Genomic DNA, 21,971 nt, shown 5'->3' on the forward strand with positions numbered 1-21,971 from the left:
TCCACCGAGGGGGATAGAAAGCCACCGCACAGGCAGAGAGATCCCACGGGCCAGCGTCTGCGGGCAAAAGGGCTCTCCCGACATTCACAAAGCCGGGGAGCGGACTCCCGTCGCTGAAGTGCAGGCAGTCCACAGTTACACAAGACGGTGCAGGAGAAAGGCCAAGACCACCGAACCGGGTGGGGGACCAGACGCAGCCGGCTGCGGGCACCGACCACTATCAACTTGGTTTACATGAGACTTGTGTGTGTCAATAACAGTGAGTACAACAGTGCCATCTGGCCGCTCACCGCCCTGCACCGCCCAGCTACCCCCAACGGGTCCCGGGGCTGCCATCCCTGCCCACGGAGGGGTTAACAACTTGCTGCATAAACATCTCCCCCGGGTGCCCCGAAACCGCAGCGGTGGTGTCTACCTTCACCACATCCCGTGGGTGGCGTCACGAACTCAAGCGCGGCTCCGGCAATGCACCTACCTAACCCCCACCAAAAGCGCCAGCATCCCCTTTCAGAGCGAAGTGACCCCGGGTCCGGAGGCGCTCGAGCCACCCACCAACAAGCCCGGATCTGAGTGGCTCGGCTGCAGCCGAGCGCGGGGCGGTACACATCGACTCTTCTGGCGTCACGAACAGGATACTTACCTATTCACTTACCTAGTGAAGTGCGCCTTGAAGTGAAGTCAGCGGTGATCCGTTGCAAAGTTTTCAGAATCTGCTATCTTGCCGCCATCTTTTGGCGTGAATATTCCCGCCAGAGTCTTCTTCCCCGCAGAAAGGGCGCGAAAGCTGAAGCCCCGCCCCCTGGGAACACGGCGGTGCAGCAAAGCGTGCGGTCGAAAAGCGAAACTACCCAGCAAAAGAAGAGAGTGCCGCGAAAAGACCAAGGAGGAGCAGATGGAGGATGTCTGCTCCCAAGCCTGATGCTGGCCCCGCGCCGACCGCTGGAGCGGCGGCGCCCGCAGAGACTGCCGCCGGCAAGGAGGAGGCTGCTGCTCCCGCTCCAGTCGCAGGAGCGGCGGGTCCGGAGATTCCGGTGGTGACTCCCCGCATGGCGGCACCTGAGGATGAAGGGGCCGCGGATCCAACGAGCCCGGATCCGAGCGGCTCGGCTGCAGCCGAGCGCGGGGCGGTACATGTGTGCAGACCCATTGATTTTAATGGGTCTGCGTATGTCTGTGATTCTGGTACGTATAAAAACTAGCACATACGTACCATAATTACTGATGTGTGAAACAGGCCTTAATGTAACACGCCTTTCAACAGTGCAGAGAGAATCCCCCCAGCTCCGTACAGCTTGGCCAAGGCTCAACGCAATCAGGCAGTGTTTAAATTAAAATGCATTGAATAACGCAGTCACACAGCTGAAGAGTTGTGGACAGCTATTCAGGCCAAATTTGAGCAATAGCTGCCTTCACCGAACCTGGAGCCATCGAAGGCCATGTGCGATAACGGTGCGAACCTGGTGGCACCGCTAGGCTGTGACAACCTCACACATGGCTCACGTCCACAACCTGGTTGTACAGCAATTTCTAGGCCACTATCCTGGCCGGATGTACTGCTGCCTAAGGCACAGTCGCTGTGTGCTTACTTCTGCTATTCGCTCATCGACTTGCATCACTACAGAAGTCTTTTGGTCTACCGGTTAACCGGTTAATATGCGATGTGCTGACACGGTGGAATTCCACTCTGCACATGTTGCAGCGATTGTGGCAGCAGCAACAAGTCCTGGTACAGTATGCCATAACACATAGCCTGGGCCAGCGCAGTCCTGTTATGGTGCAAATCATGCTTGCAGAGTGGACACAGATTAAGGACCTTGGCACCCTTCTGCAGACTTTCAAAATAGCTACTAAGATGATTCGCGCCGATGATGCCATCATCAGCATAACTATTACGGTCATCTACATGCTGGAGCACACTTTAAATGTTCTGCAGGAGGAGGTGGTGGTCCCAGAGGAAGGGGGGGAAGCAGAGGAGGATGAGGAAGGGGTATCAGTATCTCTAAAGTCCAGACTGTTTTCGCATAGGTGGATGGCATGGGAGGGTGGAGTACAGCAATCAAGGGTGGCTCATAGTACCAAATATACTGTTAGTGAAGGTGCAGGAGCCAAGGAATAAATGGAGGAGGAAGAGGTGATGGTCACGCAAAAGTCAGGAGAAGAAGAAGATGATATTGATCCCCTCTCTGTTGTCCGTGGTTGGTTAGAGGGGACAGAGGAAGCAAGCTTGAGTGTTACCCCGCCACCAACACACATGAGCACCTTCTTGCTGCACTATCTGCAACATGATGCTCATATTGTTATGATTAGAAATAGTGCTGACTACTGGGTTGCCACTCTGTTAGATCCACGGTACAAGAGTAAATTTTGCCATATGCTTCCCCCTGGAAAAGGACACGCACATGGTGGAGTATCGAAACAAGCTTGTACATTAAGTGCCAGAAGCAATTTCTGTGATTTGTGGCACACATTTTTAGACCATCCCATGCTCCAGCAGAACAGAGAACAAGTCTGACACATAGTGAGTGACTGGAGAGGATGGTTCAGGAGTATCTAGAGCTCAATATTGATGCTTTCAAGGGGAGATTTGAACCCTTTTTTTATTATGGTCTTCGAAAATGGAAGAGTGGCCTGAAGTCACCAGTCATGTGTGGCGCCCCTGACCTGGTCAGGCACCACTGAGTACTGCACCCATGCTGGGGACAGTACAATACAGGTAATCCAGAAGGCTGACCGAGGTGTGACTACACAGGCGCATAGTGATCAGGCCTCACACATGTACCTATGAGAGGACCCCTGGGGATCCCAGGAGGGGGAAAAGCCTTCACCTCCACTGGAATAGTGGAGGGGGCCAAAAGCCTCCATCTCCTCTCAAGGGGTGTGGTAAGAGAGCCTGGTTGCTAGGTGGCGTAGGCAAGAACAGGAGCAGTGAGCCGGTTCAGTGCAGTGCAGAGTCCAGGGAGCTCCGAGAGGAGCTGACCCCTACCCCTGGGGCTGTTGCAGTCTGACAGCGCCCGCGCAGTGGCTACCGACGGGGGAGAACGGTCACCTAGGAGTGCTACCCGAAACCCATCTCCAGCTAGAGAGAGAGCACAGAGTGGGAAGTAAGGAGACTGCTAGGGAGTACCAGGCCCAAACGGGCGGCAGATCCCGGAGCGGGGATAGATCCACCTTTCCTTGCTAAACCTGCCGGTGTGGGGCCCTCAAAGCCCACACCACAACACCCAAAAGCCGCAGCCACGTAGCCACAGTTAGGGCCCATAGTTCACAGGAGGCAAGCAGCTGGAGTGATCTGGTCCAGGCGACAAGCAAACGGCAACTGAAGGGGAGAGAGGCTTCAGCAACTTCCCTGGGTGACCCCCATAGGGACTAAAAGTCGGGGTTACCCCAAACCACTAAGGGCTAAGGAAGGCGAGTCGGTAGTCACCATCATAAGTCAGCCTGAAGGATACCTGGTTCCAGCCTGGTTCATCCCAGCTACGCCCGGGTTACTCACCCTGCCATCAACTGTGAGTAAAACCCCTGAAAGACATCCTGCTTGTGTGGAGTTATTCTGCGCCTTGTGGTTCTACACATCTACACAGGGCCCTGGGGCTTGCCTCACTCTCAGGAGGCTACTACACCCGACTGCACCCACCATCAGCCCCAGGCATCCCTTAACCTGCAGTGGCGGTCCCCACTGACCGCAATTCTGAGAGTGGCGTCACGACAAATAGAAGATTTCCTACCTGTGACCAGACTGAGCCAGTGGAGTCCCTGAAGGTAATGCACCGACACAGCGTTCTCGGGGCTTCACATCTGGCGTCACGAACAGGATAAGGACTAGACCTGTCCAGACAGGTGACCATGTGCCTGGGCGGTCCGCTTGAAAAATTGGAAGCGCCGCCATATTGCCACCATGAAAAGCGCGCTGAAAAACAACAGCAGCCCGCGCTGGGAGAAGTTACCGCCCACGAAGAGGTGTGGCTACCCAGAGATCCCCTGCAGGGTTCTGACCTCGCTTGTGAAGAGAGCGGAAGCGTCCAGAGACGGCGGAACGGAAAAGAAGCCAGCAGCTTGTTGTTAGAGAAAATGGCGTCTGAATGCAGAGACCCAGAGCCAGGCTCCGCTGCCTGGTGGTGTCGGGAGCTTGCCGAGTTCTGCGATCAACTGGAGGCCAGGGTCGGAAGGCTGATCAGAGAGGGACGTGCGGAGTTCCTGGGGATGACCGCGGCGGTTCAGGCCTATGAAGAGAGAGCCGCGCGCCGAGTGCCAGACCGGACGGCGACGACTCAGACCCCGATGCTGCCACCGATGGGTGAGTCCAGTGATGCCCCTGCCAGCGCGAGTGCCCCGACCCCTGCTGCCACGCCCGCGGTCCCTGAAGAGGCGCCCGGCGCGGCGACGCTGATCCACGCCGCAGCCATGCCAGGCGCGGCCCGCCAAGCCCAGGCCGACGCAGCGATGCCCTGCTCGGCCCACCAAGACCCGGTCCCTGCAACAACGCCCAGCCCGGCCCGCAAAGATCCGGCTGCCGCCGCGACCCTAATCCACGCCGCAGGTGTGACGCTGACCCAGGCCGCTGCCATGCTAGGCCCGGCCCGCCAAGCCCAGACCGCGGCAGCAAAGCCCAGTCCGTCCCGCCAAGCACCGGCCACGGTAGCGATGCCCGCTAAGGCTCCGGCTGCGACAGAAACGCCCATCCAGGCCGCCGCCATGCCAGGCGCGGCCCGCCAAGACCAGGCCGCCGCCATGCCAGGCGCGGCCCGCCAAGACCCGGCCGCCGCCATATCGGGCGCGGCTCGCCAAGACAAGACAGACGTACCATTGTTTACCCCGGCCTGCAAGGCCAGAGCAGACACCGCTCCCCAGTCTAAGGAAGTCCCTGCTAGGAAGTCCCTGGTAGGTGAGGACCCCGCATACTGGCAGCTAAAGGCTGACCTGGAGGCCAAGTTCCCACAGGAGATGGTGGACCGGTACATGCTACCTCCGCATACCCCCAAGAGGATTCCGGCAACCCCTGCAGCAACCACGCCAAAGAGTCCCCCGCCTGGGCCTGCTGATGAAAGTCCATCCCCAGCACTGCCACCAAAGGAGTGCTCAGAAGAACTAAGGGGGAGAGGAGGCCAGGAAGCTGAGGAGCTGACTCAGGAGCCACCAGCAGTGGATCCATACCCAGAGCCGGAGATGTTGCCATATTCCCGCTGGGATGAGGAAGACCTAACACCGTCTGCTGAAGAAGATCTGCCCAAAAGCCTCACCTGGGAGCTTGTAAGCTGTACCCAGCAGAACCCAGCCCGTAGGACACGGCGCCGCAGTAGAACCAAGTTTTCCCCTGCACCGCAGTCTCCAGAGAATAAAGATGAAATAACGGCCAGAGACCTAGAGGAGAAACGGTTCCTGAGAAGAGCCAAAGCCCAGGTCAGAGGACCCCTTTGTCGAGGAGTAGTGGAAGATTTTAGCCTAAAATCAGGATACGGCTTCATCGTAGCACCTGGTATGAAAGAAGGCATTTTTGTCAACAGAAGAGACGTGAGAGCTCATTTGCCCAGAGGACATCCTGGAAGAAACCTAAGGATGGGAGACACAGTGCAGTTTACCATGCATCAAGGCGAAAGAGGCTGGTATGCCCTAGATGTCACGCCATGTCCTAAAGAAAGAGAAACAGACACTGAAGAAGAAGAAAGAAAATACAAAGAACCCACAGATGTTGAAAGAGATCAAGAAACCAACAGGTGCCGCAGCCCTACAGGCCCAAGCCCTGGTGAAGAGGAATCTGCATAAAGCAAAGTAAAGTACAGCAAGTTAAAGTTTTGAAAAGTTTGCAACGTTACTGTTTAAGAGATGTGCCCACATAAACTAATGTGAGAAATGAACCTTAAGGCTATGAACTGGCTATAGCCACAAACTCTCGCAGTGTAAATAGTTACACCAGAGGGCACCACCACCACCAGAGTCAGCCTGTTTAGGGGCTTGGCTCGTCTGCAACCAGGGAGCACGTCCGTATATAGGGCCTTGGCTCACCTGCGACCAGAGAGCATGCCTGTTTATGGGGCCTGGCTCTCCACCACAAAGAGGGTACCTGGTCAGCACCAACTGTGAAGGCCGCCTCTGGATCCTGCCAGAAGAGGCTGAAGGCGCGGCTCCACCAGGCCAGGTATACCCTGAAGACCACCAGCCCATGAAAGCCGCCTCTACATCCTGCCAGAAGAGGCTGAAGGCGCGGCCAACGTGAGAGGGTCTTGGGTGGGTTAACGGACTTGTGGGTGGAGGGTGGTGATGTATGGTACCTGGTGGTTTTAAATGTTTTACCATGTTTTACTGTTTTATGCATTTTAAAATGTTGTCTTGCAGCCCGAGGACGTGCTGGTGATAACTAAGGGGGAATGTGGCGCCCCTGACCTGGTCAGGCACCACTGAGTACTGCACCCATGCTGGGGACAGTACAATACAGGTAATCCAGAAGGCTGACCGAGGTGTGACTACACAGGCGCATAGTGATCAGGCCTCACACATGTACCTATGAGAGGACCCCTGGGGATCCCAGGAGGGGGAAAAGCCTTCACCTCCACTGGAATAGTGGAGGGGGCCAAAAGCCTCCATCTCCTCTCAAGGGGTGTGGTAAGAGAGCCTGGTTGCTAGGTGGCGTAGGCAAGAACAGGAGCAGTGAGCCGGTTCAGTGCAGTGCAGAGTCCAGGGAGCTCCGAGAGGAGCTGACCCCTACCCCTGGGGCTGTTGCAGTCTGACAGCGCCCGCGCAGTGGCTACCGACGGGGGAGAACGGTCACCTAGGAGTGCTACCCGAAACCCATCTCCAGCTAGAGAGAGAGCACAGAGTGGGAAGTAAGGAGACTGCTAGGGAGTACCAGGCCCAAACGGGCGGCAGATCCCGGAGCGGGGATAGATCCACCTTTCCTTGCTAAACCTGCCGGTGTGGGGCCCTCAAAGCCCACACCACAACACCCAAAAGCCGCAGCCACGTAGCCACAGTTAGGGCCCATAGTTCACAGGAGGCAAGCAGCTGGAGTGATCTGGTCCAGGCGACAAGCAAACGGCAACTGAAGGGGAGAGAGGCTTCAGCAACTTCCCTGGGTGACCCCCATAGGGACTAAAAGTCGGGGTTACCCCAAACCACTAAGGGCTAAGGAAGGCGAGTCGGTAGTCACCATCATAAGTCAGCCTGAAGGATACCTGGTTCCAGCCTGGTTCATCCCAGCTACGCCCGGGTTACTCACCCTGCCATCAACTGTGAGTAAAACCCCTGAAAGACATCCTGCTTGTGTGGAGTTATTCTGCGCCTTGTGGTTCTACACATCTACACAGGGCCCTGGGGCTTGCCTCACTCTCAGGAGGCTACTACACCCGACTGCACCCACCATCAGCCCCAGGCATCCCTTAACCTGCAGTGGCGGTCCCCACTGACCGCAATTCTGAGAGTGGCGTCACGACAAATAGAAGATTTCCTACCTGTGACCAGACTGAGCTAGTGGAGTCCCTGAAGGTAATGCACCGACACAGCGTTCTCGGGGCTTCACACATGCTTTGGAGGCTTTGTCATGCCCAGCAGCCAGCGTTCTCTCAGAACGTGTCTTCAGCGCTGCTGGTGGTGTCCTGTTGGATAAGCGCATCCAGCTGTTCCGGAAAGTGTAGACCGTCTAACTTTCATCAAGATGAACAAGTCATGGATCTCCATTAACGTTTCCACCCAGTTGCAGAATGTGAAGGCTAGGCGATGGTGTAGTTTTCAGTGCGCTGCACTGATCTTGCATTATTGTAGTCTGTGACACCTTTGTCGTAGTTGCTGTTGCTACTGCTGCTGATGTTACTAACAAGTGCCTTGGTGGTGCAACAATCAGTGTGTCTACCATTGCTACTTTTACAATTTGGCTTTTTTTTTTATGTATGAACCACCTAATATTCCTCTTATTTCACCTCCTTTTGCTTCCTCCTGAGTCATGACAAGCCACATTTTTTTGGAAATGGAGACTCTTATTCAGGTCTTCTTGTTTTGTGTTGCCTGTAGTGGCAGAGGTCTCAGAGAACCAGGCCTACACCGGTCACTCATCCACCTCTTAATTTTAACTTAATTTGAAAGCTGTAAATGCTGCCTCAGACCCTGTCTCTTGCATGGCCCATGACTAACTGTTGCACCACGACACTATGGGAACTCTTGGGCATTTGATGCTACTTTCCTGGTGTCTGCCTCTAATTTTTAGAAAAGGGGAGACTCCAAGTTGGGTCTCCAAATTGTGTGTTGTCTGTAGTGGTAGGGGTATCAGAGCACCAGGCCTACACCTGTCACTCATCCATCTGTTACTGATCAATGTTTAAGGTAGAAATGCTGGGCCAGGCCTTGTTCCAGGCCCTGTCCTATACATCCATGCTGCAATATTATACTGTTTGTACTCTTGGACAATTGAAATCAATTTTATTTTCAGTTTTGTATGTTTTATTGTTTGTCCATAAAAGAGGCATAATACTCTGACAACATTGTTTCCAGAAGTGACCTGGGTGTCAGAGATGCATCCAGGCATCTTCCCCATGCTGTTTCAATTCCATGTCAGTGGTATTTCCAGGACCCCCTTTGTGGGTCTGCCAGAAAATGCTCAAGTTTCCCATTGACTTCAATTATGCTTGTTACTCATGACGAACACCCGAGTAGTTTAGTGCTTGCCCTTCACTAAGCAAATGTTTGCTTATTAACCCGATGTGTACTCTGGCTATGAGTGCACGGAGCCAGCGCTAAGCGGTGTGCACTGGTAACCAAGGTAAATATCGGGTAATGGTTACCCGATATTTACCTTAGTTACCAAGCGCAGCATCGTTACCACGCGTCGCTGCTGGCTGGGGGCTGGTCACTGGTCGCTGGTGAGATCTGCCTGTTTGACAGCTCACCAGCGACCATGTAACGACGCAACAGCGATCCTGATGAGGTCAGGTCGCTCGTCGTGATCGCTGCTGCGTCGCTTTGTGTGAAAGGGGCTTTACCTACAGGCTTATTGCTGCATATATATCTAAAAAATGGTTACCGTTGGTAGCGTGAGACACCTGACACATGTTTCGGTTTCTTTGTCAGGGGGCGCCACTGTTTAAAATTCTGCTAAGTACCAGCATTGTGAATCACTTTTTTATGAAAAATCTATATCAAATATTATTCATAGCTTATTTGAGCAGTTTTCAATGTGGATTTTAAAGTGGATCTGCTTCAAACTCCAGATCCAAAAACTCCATGCCATGTCAACATAGTCCTCCAGTAATGGAGACGCCTTTATCCTACGTGTGCACCTTCTCTGACTTTTGTTCCTTATTTTTGAACTTTGATATTTGCCTGTTTAAGTGGTCTGCAAATCAGTGAATGGCAATGAACACTTTTCTTTCCTCCTCCAGATGCAACTCTAAATGATGAACTCTCGGTTCTGAAGTTTAATGGTAAGTACTTTTTTTCATTTGGTAAAATTTTTCACATAATTGTAAAATAATATATTACAGTGCCTTGACATAGTATTCAAGCCCCATGAACCTTTCCACATTTTTTCATGTTACACCCAGAAATTGCAATGTATTTATTGGGATTTTATGTGATATATCAACACTAGGAAACTAAACATGCTTTTCAAAATATTTTAAAGATATAAATCTGAAAATTGTACCATGCATTTGTATTCAGCCCCCTTGAGTCAATACTTTAGGACCACCTTTCAATGCAATCACTGCTGCAAGTCTTTTGGGGGATGTCTCTACCAGCTTAGCACATCTGGAAGCTAAAATATTTGTCCATTCTTCTTTGAAAATAGCTCTAGCTCAGTGAGACTGGATGGGGGCGTCTGTGATCAGCAATATTCAAGTTTTAAAACACATTTTCAATTAAACTTGGGTCCGGAATGTGACTGGGCCATTTACATATATGAGTATGCTTTGATCTAAACCATCCATTGTAGCTCTTGCTGAATGTTTAGGGTTGTTGTCCTGCTGGAAGATGAACCTAAGCCTCAGTTTCAAGTTTCAGTTTCATGTCTTTTGCAGCCTCTAAGGCGGGCATCACAGCAGCGGTATTCTGCCGCAATGCCGCATGATCCGGCACAAATGCGTTTCACTTCAATGCATTTCCTATGGACTCGCGGCAAGTTCTGGTCACATGCGGTTGTCATACACAACCGCATATAACCGGAACTTGCCGCGAGTCCATAGGAAATGCATTGAAGAGAAACGCACTTGTGCCGGATCTGGCATTGCGGCAGAATACCGTTGATGTGAAGCCCGCCTAACAGGCTTTCTACCAGGATTGCCCTGTATTTAGCTCCATCCATCTTCCCATCAACTCTGACCAGCTTCCCTATCCCTGCTATAAAAAAAAAAGCATCTCCACAGCATGAGTCTGCCACCACCATGTATGATGGTGGGGATTGTGTTTTCAGGGTAATGTGCAGTGTTAGTTTTCTGCCACTTGTAGTGGTTTGCATTTATCCCAAATATTTCAACTTTGGTCTCATCTGACCAGAGAACCACATGCTACCTGTTTCTACCTGAGCTGTGGATCTCAGCAGCTCCTGCAGAGTGATCATTGGCCTCTTGGCTGCTTCTCTAATTAGTGCTCTCTTGCTTAGATGTCAGTTTAGGTGGATGGTCATGTCTTGAAATATTTCCAATTGTGCCAAACTCCTTCCATTTTAGGTTGAACAGTGCTTTGGGAGATGTTCAAAGCTTGGGCTATTTTTTTTGGAACCTAACCCTGCTTTACTCTTTTCCACAACTTTATCCCTGACCTGTTGGTCTTTTCCTTGGTTTTAGTGATACTGTTTGATCCCTAATGTTATCAAACAAATCCCTGAGGACTTCACAGAACTGCTGTAGTAATTGTTATAAACGTAAACACTCACTCTCACACATGGTTAACGGAAAAAAGGAACACCTACTACAGAGACTATGCACCCAACTGGTTCCTTTACAGACAAGAAAGACTCTAGGCACACAACTCAGAACACCACCTTGGACCAGACTCCCTAAAAGGCCATCAAGGTGTTTATTGTATGTCCTGAAAGACCAGAGGGGAAGTCACAACACTCTGTTAACAAAAGGAGAGGAAAGTGTGCAGGAAGATACAAAACCCCAGAGTGAGATAACCAAAACAAGTTCAGATAAGGTAGAGAAGTAAAGCTAAAGAGAATTACAAATAAGCGGATCAAATAAAACCTCCCAATGCAGGAATTATACTGATGTCTACCCAATAAGGTAAACTCCTAAGCTGAAGAGCACAAGTCTGCCTAGGAGGTATAGCCAGCAAAGAAGTAGAGTGAAAGGTGAAAATATAAAACCAAACCCAGAATGTGATAGGGCAGACCAAAATGGGGAAATGACAAACACCTGGAGAGGAGCGAATGAAGAAGTGAGAACAAAGACAATTTGAACCATCAGTATTTGAACTGGGAAGAAAAGGCAATCGCTCAGTGGACAGAAGAACCGACCGTGCAACAACAGGGCATTGGATGAAATTCCCAAACCGAGCCATGACAGTTATACTGAGAATAAATTACATGCAGGGGGTTCAATTTAATAATTAGGTGACTTCTGGAAGTAATTGGTCACTCAGGTATGAAAGTACAGGGGGCTGAATACAAATGCATGGCAAAATTTTCAGATTTAAATTTTTTAAATAGTTAGAAAACCAAGTATCATTTACTTTACACTACACAGATATTTGCCCCTTTGTTTTGGTATATCACAGAAAATCCCAGCAAAGTACATTTAAGTTTGTGGATGTAATGTGAAAAAATGAGGATGAATTCATGGGGTAGGAATACTCTTCCAAGGCACTGTATGCAGATAAATATCATAAATAGTTATACATATACAGTGTATTCATATATCATAGTATTCCAATATACTAATGACATATATATATATATATATATTTATTTATATTTTTATATATATATATATATATATATATATATATATATATATATATATATATATATATATATATAAAATAAATATATATATATAATATATATATATATATATATATATATACAAAAATAAAAAATAATAAAATAAACCAGAATATGAACCATAATCATCTAAACAAGTTGGAAACATCTCAGAAGGTGACTGCAATTCTTAACATACAGTATCCCTATCATCCCTATTATCCCCATCATGGAAAATAAAAATAACAAATGTATGAAAGGGAGTTGGCATCCCTTTAAAAATCCCAGTGGTCAAGAAACAGGTGAGCATGGGCCAGTGTAAAAGGGACAGCTACAATGTAAATGTTACCACTGTCATTGGTCACCTGGCAGCAATAAATAGGGCTTCCAGGACAGAGTTTGTACTAGCTACTCCAACTACCAGGAGAGCCCTGGCCTTCAACCTTTAACCCATGTGCAGGGATGTGGACTTACACAGGGGCTGTAGGTTGAGTCCTTGGAGTAGCCAGTGATGGGTGGAGCGGGCTAGCAAGAATGGTCATGTCACTGGCGCAGGACTAGGAGTGCAGACAAGGGACAAAATCATGAGTCAGAGTTGTTAGTAAATTGGTCAAAGTCATAACGAGAATCAAACAGGTAAAGCAGGAGCAGATCTGCATGAGTAGACCAGAGCTTAGACTGAACTATAGCTGGCAAATTCTAGCAATAAAATGCTAGTTTTACTAGCACGTGATGTTGTCCCATTGGCCAAATAGCGAAGTCGTTTACCCCAACTGGACAGCATACACCCATACTGCCAGACTCGATGGGAGCGTCTGGTCCCAACGTCTTTTCCATTACCACTCATGGAGTAAATATGGTGTCGCGGGCGGGGAGCACGCCACCGCTGCTGCGCGCTCGCTAACGCTCGGGTCCGGCGCTGCTGCGGCTGCTGCTCGGTGGCTCGAGCGGTGGGTCGGATCTGGGGACTCGAGCGGCGCTCCTCGCCCGTGAGTGAAAAGGGTGGTTGGTTTGGGGGATTTAGTTCGTGACGCCACCCACGGGTCGTGGTGAAGGTGGGCACCACCGCTGCTGGTGACGGGGATCCCGGGAGCGATGGTAGGGAGCAGCTGGGATGTTGTTTTCCCCCTCCGTGGGTAGGGGTCGGTTGTCCCGGGGCCCGGTGATGTGACGGGGAGGCTGGGTTGGTGAGGTGCAGGGTTGCAGGGACAGCGCGGCGCGGTGCCGGATGGCACGGGTGTACTCACTCAATAAGAGATGCACAAAGTCCTCGGTAAACCAAACGGCTGGATGGATGGGTCCCGCTGCCGGCTACAGTGTCTCTCCCCGGACAGGTGATGGCGGCTGTCTTTCCCTGCACCTTGATGTGCTCAGTTGACTACTATGGATCCCCAATGGTAGTCCGCTCCCCGGTGTATGGATGCCGGAGGAGCCCGTTTGCCCGCAGGCGCTGGCCCTTGGGTCTCTAGCCTTAGGCGGTAGCTGTATACCCTCACGGTGTGGGTGGTTGCCTTCTATCGGGTCTTTGGTTGTTAGGAAACCCCTGGGGTTCCGGTCACATTTGGATTTGACTATTGTCGGCAGCTCCAAGCCTGGTCGGGGTCCGATGACCCTGCCTGTGTGTGCTGGCTTCACTTCGCTCCCCGGTTGGTACCGGCGGGCCAACGCCCGACCCCTGTCCTACGGTTCCGCGTTGCTTTACCACTCCTGCAGACGGCCACCACCGTCTGCCAACCTTGCTGTCAGTGCCTGGGCCACAAACCCAGACACTTAAGTGTTTACTCCTCTCACTTCCACCTCCTGGACTGAACTGTTCTTTTTCCCGCCTCCAGGCCTGTGAACTCCTCGGTGGGTGGGGCCAACCGCTTGGCTCCGCCCCACCTGGTGTGGACATCAGACACTGGAGGGAGGCAACAAGGGTTTTTGGTTTGGCTGGTGTCACTGTCTAATGGGGGTGGGGGTGTGTGAGTGTTATCTGTGACGACCTGGCTAGTCCAGGGTGCCACAATGGCAATGCCTTGTGACAGGAACAAGACATCACAGGAGCAGGTCCTGGAGATGCGACATATTGTCAAGTAAAAAGATTTGCTGGCCCTGATGTAGCAGCCACATGTGTAATTGGTAGCTGCTGGCTACTGGTATCCCCGGTGCCTCTTCTGATTATTAGACATCATGTATGCGTCATGCCGTACCGATATACTGCTTGGCTTATTAATAAGAAGAGGCGCCAGAGATGCTGTGAGGTAGGATGAGGTTCACAGGTCTCTCATCCGGCATGTATGGATTACCAACATGGTCGCTAGGGCAATGTCAACTGAACTGTCAACCAATATACAAGATATCTGCAGTTCACAAATTTGCCAATGTGGCTGCCACAACACATCAATTTCCCTTTGCACTAGGTTTAATCAACCTCCCCATCTGCTACCATTAATATTGAGCTTTTATGTCCTAAATATGAAGCCAAAAACTGACCATATCTCTCTTTAATGCTTCTTCCCCAGTTTCAGAACCAGTGATAAAAAAAGATGTCTCAGAGCTCTGGAAATCAGGTAAATTATCTAAGCATTAAGGCCTGTATATAAAATACATCACCACTATAGCAGGGGCACATACAGGATTGTGAAGGGTGACTTTTATGTATATTGGTGCCTAGTGGAGACAGCAAATGCCTTCTCTAAAGGGATTGTCCATGTTTGGGTCTCAAGTCTGTAGTCACTATGTAAATCCTCACAGTGCGCAATGTCAGGATTCTCCTGTACCGGTATTGGGCCGTCATATGACTCCAAGTATGTGAACTCTGTGAGGATCCACCTGTCTGCAGAATGTCAATTCATTCAGCATTTCTTGTTTTTCTTACCCGTAGAAAACAAGAAGAGTACAAAAAGCTTAGCAAACAGGTCTTAAGCCTGCTTTACACACTTCAATAAATCTTTCAATCCGTCGTCGGGGGTCAAGTTGTAAGTGACGCACATCCGGCATCGTTCGTGACGTGTTTGCGTGTGAAACCTACGTGTGATCGATATTGAACGAAAATACGGTGATCGCATACACGTCGTTTATTCCTCATACATTGGACGTTTGGTAGTACGAGACTAGTCAATTGTAACGTGTGACATCCCTCATACGATTTCGGTGTCTGATGCTATGTGCGCAGGTGTGCGCTCTGCACCGCAGCTTAAAAAAGGCCTGTTTCAGAGCGGAGCTGAAAAGCTGCGTTTTGAAGCGCCTCACAATGTCTGTCATTCACTAATCTCTGTCAGTCGGTCACTATCTCTGTCCCTCACTCTCTGTCCATGTCAGTCTATCCCTCTTACCCCCTCTCTCATATACTCACCGATCCCCGATCCCCGGCGCTGCACGGCGTTCACACTGCTCCGGCGGCTTTTACTATTTTGAAAAAGCCGGCCGCCCATTAAACAATCTCGTATTCCCTGCTTTCCCCGCCCACCGGCGCCTATGATTGGTTACAGTGAGACACGCCCCCCACGCTGAGTGACAGGTGTCACACTGCACCCAATCACAGCAGCCGGTGGGCGTGTCTATACTGTGTAGTGAAATAAATAAATAATTAAAAAAAACGACGTGAGGTCCCCCCCAATTTTAAAACCAGCCAGATAAAGCCATACGGCTGAAGGCTGGTATTCTCAGGATGGGGAGCTCCACGTTATGGGGAGCCCCCCAGCCTAACAATATCAGCCAACAGCCGCCCAGAATTGCCGCATACGTTATATGCGACAGTTCTGGGACTGTACCCGGCTCTTCCCGATTTGCCCTGGTGCGTTGGCAAATCGGGGTAATAAGGAGTTATTGGCAGCCCATAGCTGCCAATAAATCCTAGATTAATCATGTCAGGCGTCTATGAGACACCCTCCATGATTAATCTGTAAATTACAGTAAATAAACACACACACCCGAAAAAATCCTTTATTAGAAATAAAAAACACAAACATATACCCTGGTTAACCACTTTAATCAGCCCCAAAAAGCCCTCCATGTCCGGCGTACTCCAGGATGGCCCAGCGTCGCTTCCAGCGCTGCTGCATGGAGGTGACCGGAGCTGCAGAAGACACAGCCGCTCCTGTCACCTCCACGCAGCTAATGAAGACAGCGGCGCGATCAGCTGAGCTGTCACTGAGGTTACCCGCTGTCACTGGATCCAGCGGTGGATGCAGCGGTGGCCGCGGGTAACCTCAGTGACAGCTCAGCTGATCGCGCTACTCACCTCAGTTGCTGACTGGAGCTGACCGGAGCGGAGGTGAGTAGCACGATCAGCTGAGCTGTCACTGAGGTTACCCGCGGCCACCGCTGCATCCACCGCTGGATCCAGTGACAGCGGGTAACCTCAGTGACAGCTCAGCTGATCGCGCGGCTGTGTTCATTACCTGCGTGGAGGTGACCGGAGCGGCGGTGTCTTCTGCAGCTCCGGTCACCTCCATGCAGCAGCGCTGGAAGCGACGCTGGAGCATCCTGGATTCCGCCGGACATGGAGGGCTTTTTGGGGCTGATTAAAGTGGTGAACCAGGGTATATGTTTGTGTTTTTTATTCCTAATAAATGATTTTTTTCGGGTGTGTGTGTTTATTTACTGTAATTTACAGATTAATCATGGAGGGTGTCTCATAGACGCCTGACATGATTAATCTAGGACTTATTGGCAGCTTTGGGCTGCCAATAACTCCTTATTACCCCGATTTGCCAACGCACCAGGGCAAATCGGGAAGAGCCGGGTACTGTCCCAGATCTGTCGCATCTAATGTATGCGGCAATTCTGGGCGGCTGTTGGCTGATATTGTTAGGCTGGTGGGCTCCCCATAACGTGGAGCTCCCCATCCTGAGAATACCAGCCTTCAGCCGTATGGCTTTATCTGGCTGGTTTTAAAATTGGGGGGGACCTCACGCCGTTTTTTTTAATTATTTATTTATTTATTTCACTACACAGTATAGACACGCCCACCGGCTGCTGTGATTGGGTGCAGTGTGACACCTGTCACTCAGCGTGGGGGCGTTTCTCACTGTAACCAATCATAGGCGCCGGTGGGCGGGTAAAGCAGGGAATACGAGATTGTTTAATGGGCGGCCAGCTTTTTCAAAACAGTATAAGCCGCCGGAGCAGTGTGAACGCCGTGCAGCGCCGGGGATCGGGGATCGGTGAGTATGAGAGAGGGCTGCTCAATTCAGTTACTCAGGAGATTAGCGGTCACCGGTGAGTCCTTCACTGGTGACCGCTAATCAGGGCGCGACACAGACAGAGCCGCAGCATGACCATGAAGTCGGGTGAAGTTCACCCGAGTTCATTCTGACAGTGCGGCTCTGTCTGTGTCTGCTGTCATCTGCCATTCACCGCTGCTACATGGCTGTCTGTGTCTGCTGTTAGCGGCCATGTAGCAGAGCTGAATGGCAGATGACATAGTAAAAACGCATCCCTACACATTACACACGCTTGGCAAGTCAATAAATAAAAAAAAAAAAGGGTGCCCGATGCATACGTCACAGAACACATGATCTAAAGGATCGCACACAAATTTGATCAATTTAACATAGGCTACTAACGCACGTGTGACAGCAAATGAACGACCTACGTGCAATCTCATTCAATCGCATATGCGACCTGGGCGTGTCACATCGCATACGAGATCGCATAGCTAATTGTAAGGTGTAAAGCTGGCTTTACTCTTTTATTGCTGCATTTTTTTTTACTGTATTTTTAGTGAATAAAAATATTTTTCTAAAGCATGTGTAGCACCCACGAGGCAACGGGTTAACTTTACTCGTCGCTGGGCGCTAGTCCGTAGACCCTTCCCCTTTGCGATTTTTGTGTTGGATCCCCATGGCCTGAAGCTACTTGAGGACCTCAGTTCTTGTAATATTAGCTCCCATCCCGATTGCAGGTGACGCGGATACGTGGTGGGGCCTGACCTTACTCATGGCCCCGGTTCCTTTGTGCCACTGGGCTCCAGGATTTTGTGGTGGCCAGAAGGACATACAATCCCCCTGTCCGTCAGATTCTGGTGGTCCAATGTGGAGTATGTTCCACACCAGGGCTCTGTACCCTGCACAGCGCCAGTTCCAAGGGAGCAATGAAGGTCTCCCCTCAGCAACTGTTTTATTCTCCTTTGTCCTACAGGAGCTACCGGTGTACCACTCCTGTCCTGTTCCCTCCCGGAACTCGACTCCCTTTCTGTGGGTATGGCTCCTACTCCCCCTTGGTGGCTGCTCCTCCCCTGGGTCCCTGTTGCTAGTGGATGAATGCCCAAGTGTTTGGTTAGCAACCTTAAGACCCGACCCTAGCCCAGTCCTCAGTGGGGAGGGCAACCTACGGTGTGTATTGATGAAATGTGTGTGATACCTGCACCGACCTCCTCCGGACCCGGGATAAGTACCGCACCTTAAGTGAGGTGCAGTACCCTGTGGCGACTGAAGCCTCAGGGGTGCCACATATGTACTGTGGACAAATCACACATGTAATCCTCACCAAAAAGATGCAACAAAAACAGCAAAAAGGCTTCAAAATCTGCATTTTGGACTGAGCGATTTTACTGTCCAGAGAACAGGTTTTGGCTGCAGAAAAAAAAGCTGGAGAAAGGCTGCGTATGAACATAGAATCAGACTGAGGACACGGTTCCACTTGCGTTTTGTACGGACGAGTGCAATCTGATAAAACATCGCATTGTTCTAACTCTAGCGCAAAATTATGGGGCAGTGTCCATCTGTGATTGATTTCTCCTGCCATAGCGGCAATGAATCGCAGCATGCTACATTTGGCAGTGATTCTCGGCTTACGCACCCCCCATACAAATCTATGGGAGCGTGTGAAACATCGCACTGCACTCACATGTCATCTGACCACAGTGCGATGTACGCAGAGACAGGCCGGGGAGGAGATGGGAGAATGTGCTCCCTCCCTCTTCTCCGCATCTGTGATGTGATCGCAAGATGGCATCACTGTCGCTTGACCCTCGGCTCACACCCGCCGCAGAGGGTCAATTGTATATCACTTCTGATGCTCACGCATCGGAAGCTACAGTGTACGCTAGTGGAGCCATACCCTGACTGTCCGGATCTAGAGTTCCTACGAACGCTTCCTGCCTACCCAAGTTATTGGCTTTTCCAAATGGGGAATTAGCAAATCTCCTGGCTGGCAGCTTAAAGAAGTTTTATCATGGTTATAAATCCATTTATGTAAAAGATCTCGGAAAAACAATTGAAGGAAATATGTCAGCAGGATTTTGCTATAATCTGACAACAGCATGAGGTAGGGACAGAGACCCTGATTCCAGTAATGTTTCACTTAGTTTATTGAGTGCAGCAATTATTCTGTATGGAGTATTATGTGGGGCCCAATATACTATATCGAAGGCAATGTGGGTGCATTATACTATGGGGAAGGCAATGTGGGTTGCATTATGCTATATAGAAGACAATATGGGGCACATTATACTATATGGAAGACAATGTGGGGCCCATTATTCTGTATAGAAGGAAATGTCTTTTTTGTATTGAGTATGAGTTCTATATTTTAGCTTTCCATCTTGACAATTCATAATAAGTCCTTCATTTCATCTACGCTTGTTAATATCAATGTTGCTATCTAATGTGATGCACTAATTCTGCAGTGGCTGTGGGCTGGTATTTTTAGGCTGGGAAGGGCAAATAACCACAGATCATCCCAGCCTGATAATATCATTCCCCAGTTTTCTGCTTTACTGTAGGTGTTTTTTTCATTATTTAGTATCCAGCTTCAACCTGGGAGTTAGAGATATGTCCAGGCATCTTCCCCATGCTGTTCCCTTTCCATTTGAGCGCTGTTTCTATCAATATCAGCAATTTTACTGCCTCCCTCAGCCCTCCTGTTAGGGTCTTCCAGAACAATGTTCAAGTTTCCTAATGATTTGCCTTTATACTCGGTACTCGACTTGAGCCAGTGATGAGAGTCTGACTTGCTTGATTTGAGTACCGAGCACTTGATCATTTTAGCTCGCTCATCACTAGTTATGAGTAGTGATGGGCGAGCGTGTTTGACACTGCTGGGTACTTGATCGAACACTAGGGTGCTCGGGCACGCTTGGTGCTCTGTTCAGTAGTGTGGGTGCTCGAGCTAAATATTCGAGTTCCCATTCTGTTACCTGACCTAACACAGCTGCTGGCCACCACAGTCCCTATTGCCCAGTAGCCTCCATTACATCTTTCCCGCCACCCCAATCCCTAACTTCCGGCATGCAGCTGGAATCGCCCAGTAACTTCCGTTCTTTGTGCACTGTCCAAATGTTCCCCCTCGGTCAAAGTAACTGTGCTACTTCCAGTCCCTGTTCCAGAAAATAAATCACTTCTGGAATGGAGACTTGACCGCACAGTTACTTTGGCCAAGGGGGAACTTTTGGATGGTGCACACAGAGCAGACGTTGCTGGGCGCTGCCAGCTGTACACTAAATAATATGAACTGGGGTGGCCAAGAAGACAAAATGAAGGTAACCGGTGATGTCTACTGTCCATTGATGATGGGGACTGTGGTGGAAAGGGGCTGTGTCAAGGCACGTAACAGAATGAGGACTCGAGAAAAATATGCTCAAAGTCATCCATTGACTCCGATTGTGCTTAGTACTTGAGTTGAGCATTTCTGAGTGTCCGACACACTCAAATCGAGTACCGAGCACCCGAGCACATTTGTGCTTTCTCATCACTAGCTATGAGTGCTCCCTGGTCTCTGTAACTAAATACCATTTAGTCCGGAAAAATCTGCACATGCTCCAACCAGACCATACAAAAAATAAGAAGACATGAAATCCGACGACATAGGTAAGCTTGTAATAAAAAAAAAAATATGGAATTTTGAAAATTAATTGTATTTCAAAAGTTTATTGCGTTTTACAAGATATTTATACAGAATGGATTTACTATTATGGTAAAACCCCTGTAACCTCCCGTATCACTGTGTTTGATGGCAAGCTGTTTTGCCATTAGATAGAACCCCTGCATACAAAGCTGCATCTAAACGAGTGCAGATGGGACGTGGCTTCAAACAAGGGTTAGGGGTACTTTGCGCACTACGACATCGCAGGTGCGATGTCGGTGGGGTCATGTCGAAAGTGACGCACTTCCCGCGTCGCTCTCGACATTGTAGTGTGTAAATCCTAGATGATACGATTAACGAACGCAAAATCGTCGTAGTCGTATCATCGGTGTAACGTCGGCGAATTCCATAATTACGCTGACGTGACGGTCCGATGTTGTTCCTCGCTCCTGCGGCAGCACACATCGCTGTGTGTGAAGTGGCAGGAGCGAGGAACATCTCCTACCTGCGTCCCGGCTGCAATGCGGAGGGAAAGAGGTGGGCGGGATGTTTATGTGTCGCCAGGGGTTAAGGGGATACCCAGAACCGGGCCAAGGGGTTGCTTCTGGAAAGGGGATCACGGTGTCGTGACCCGGTCCGTGCTCCCTGGTTCCACAATAAAAAGGGGGGTTATGTTCGTGACGCCACCCGTGGAATGTGATCAGAGATGACCACCGCTGCTGCAGAACCTCCGGGGGTGATGGATGGCAGCTTGAGATGGGACGGCTCCCCATGGGTAGAGCCTTTTCCCCGGGGCAGAGTATTAGTCTATGAGGGGAGTGCAGGACACGAGCACAATAAACAGGCAGACTCACGGTTTTGCAGTTTCTTTGTCTTTTACTGATGATGGTATTCAGCAGAGTACTGTCCACGGAGTCTGTGAGGGGTTCAGGGTTTCTCCCACCCAGCCGGGCCGTGTTGGCTTCCTTGCCTGCACTGTGTGTCTGTGGCCCTGCTGCTGTGTGAACTAGGCAGCCGGCTCTGCTCTGCTCCTAGGTACCGACCTGACAGGCAACTCGAGTCCTTCCTAGTATGTTCCTGAACTCTGCGTTTGTTGCTGTGTCTGTGGTACAGATAGAGAATGTGGAATCCTCACTTCTCTGGTGTTAACTGTACAGTATGTAACCTGCAGTCTCGGATCCAGCATCCGTTCTGTGTGCTCCACTGGGGTGAGCTCTGCAATGCTCTGCCTCCCAGGAATGTTCCTCTGTGTACTCTGTCTCCTTCCCTCAGACCCTCA

The 21,971-nt window shown here is 50.3% G+C and overlaps 1 protein-coding gene across 1 annotated transcript in view; it reads left to right on the forward strand.

The window, feature by feature from the left end:
- The window catches only part of LOC142302708 (perlucin-like protein), a 94,980-nt gene that overhangs the window by 55,815 nt on the left and 17,194 nt on the right, over positions 1–21,971 (forward strand). The window contains exons 4-5 of the mRNA XM_075343825.1: positions 9,363–9,404; positions 14,407–14,454. Coding sequence (XP_075199940.1) covers positions 9,363–9,404; positions 14,407–14,454 — 90 coding nt within the window. The remainder of the gene's footprint in view (positions 1–9,362; positions 9,405–14,406; positions 14,455–21,971) is intronic.

This window comes from Anomaloglossus baeobatrachus, chromosome 4, assembly GCF_048569485.1.
Source record: "Anomaloglossus baeobatrachus isolate aAnoBae1 chromosome 4, aAnoBae1.hap1, whole genome shotgun sequence".
Taxonomy (NCBI): Eukaryota; Metazoa; Chordata; class Amphibia; order Anura; family Aromobatidae; genus Anomaloglossus; species Anomaloglossus baeobatrachus.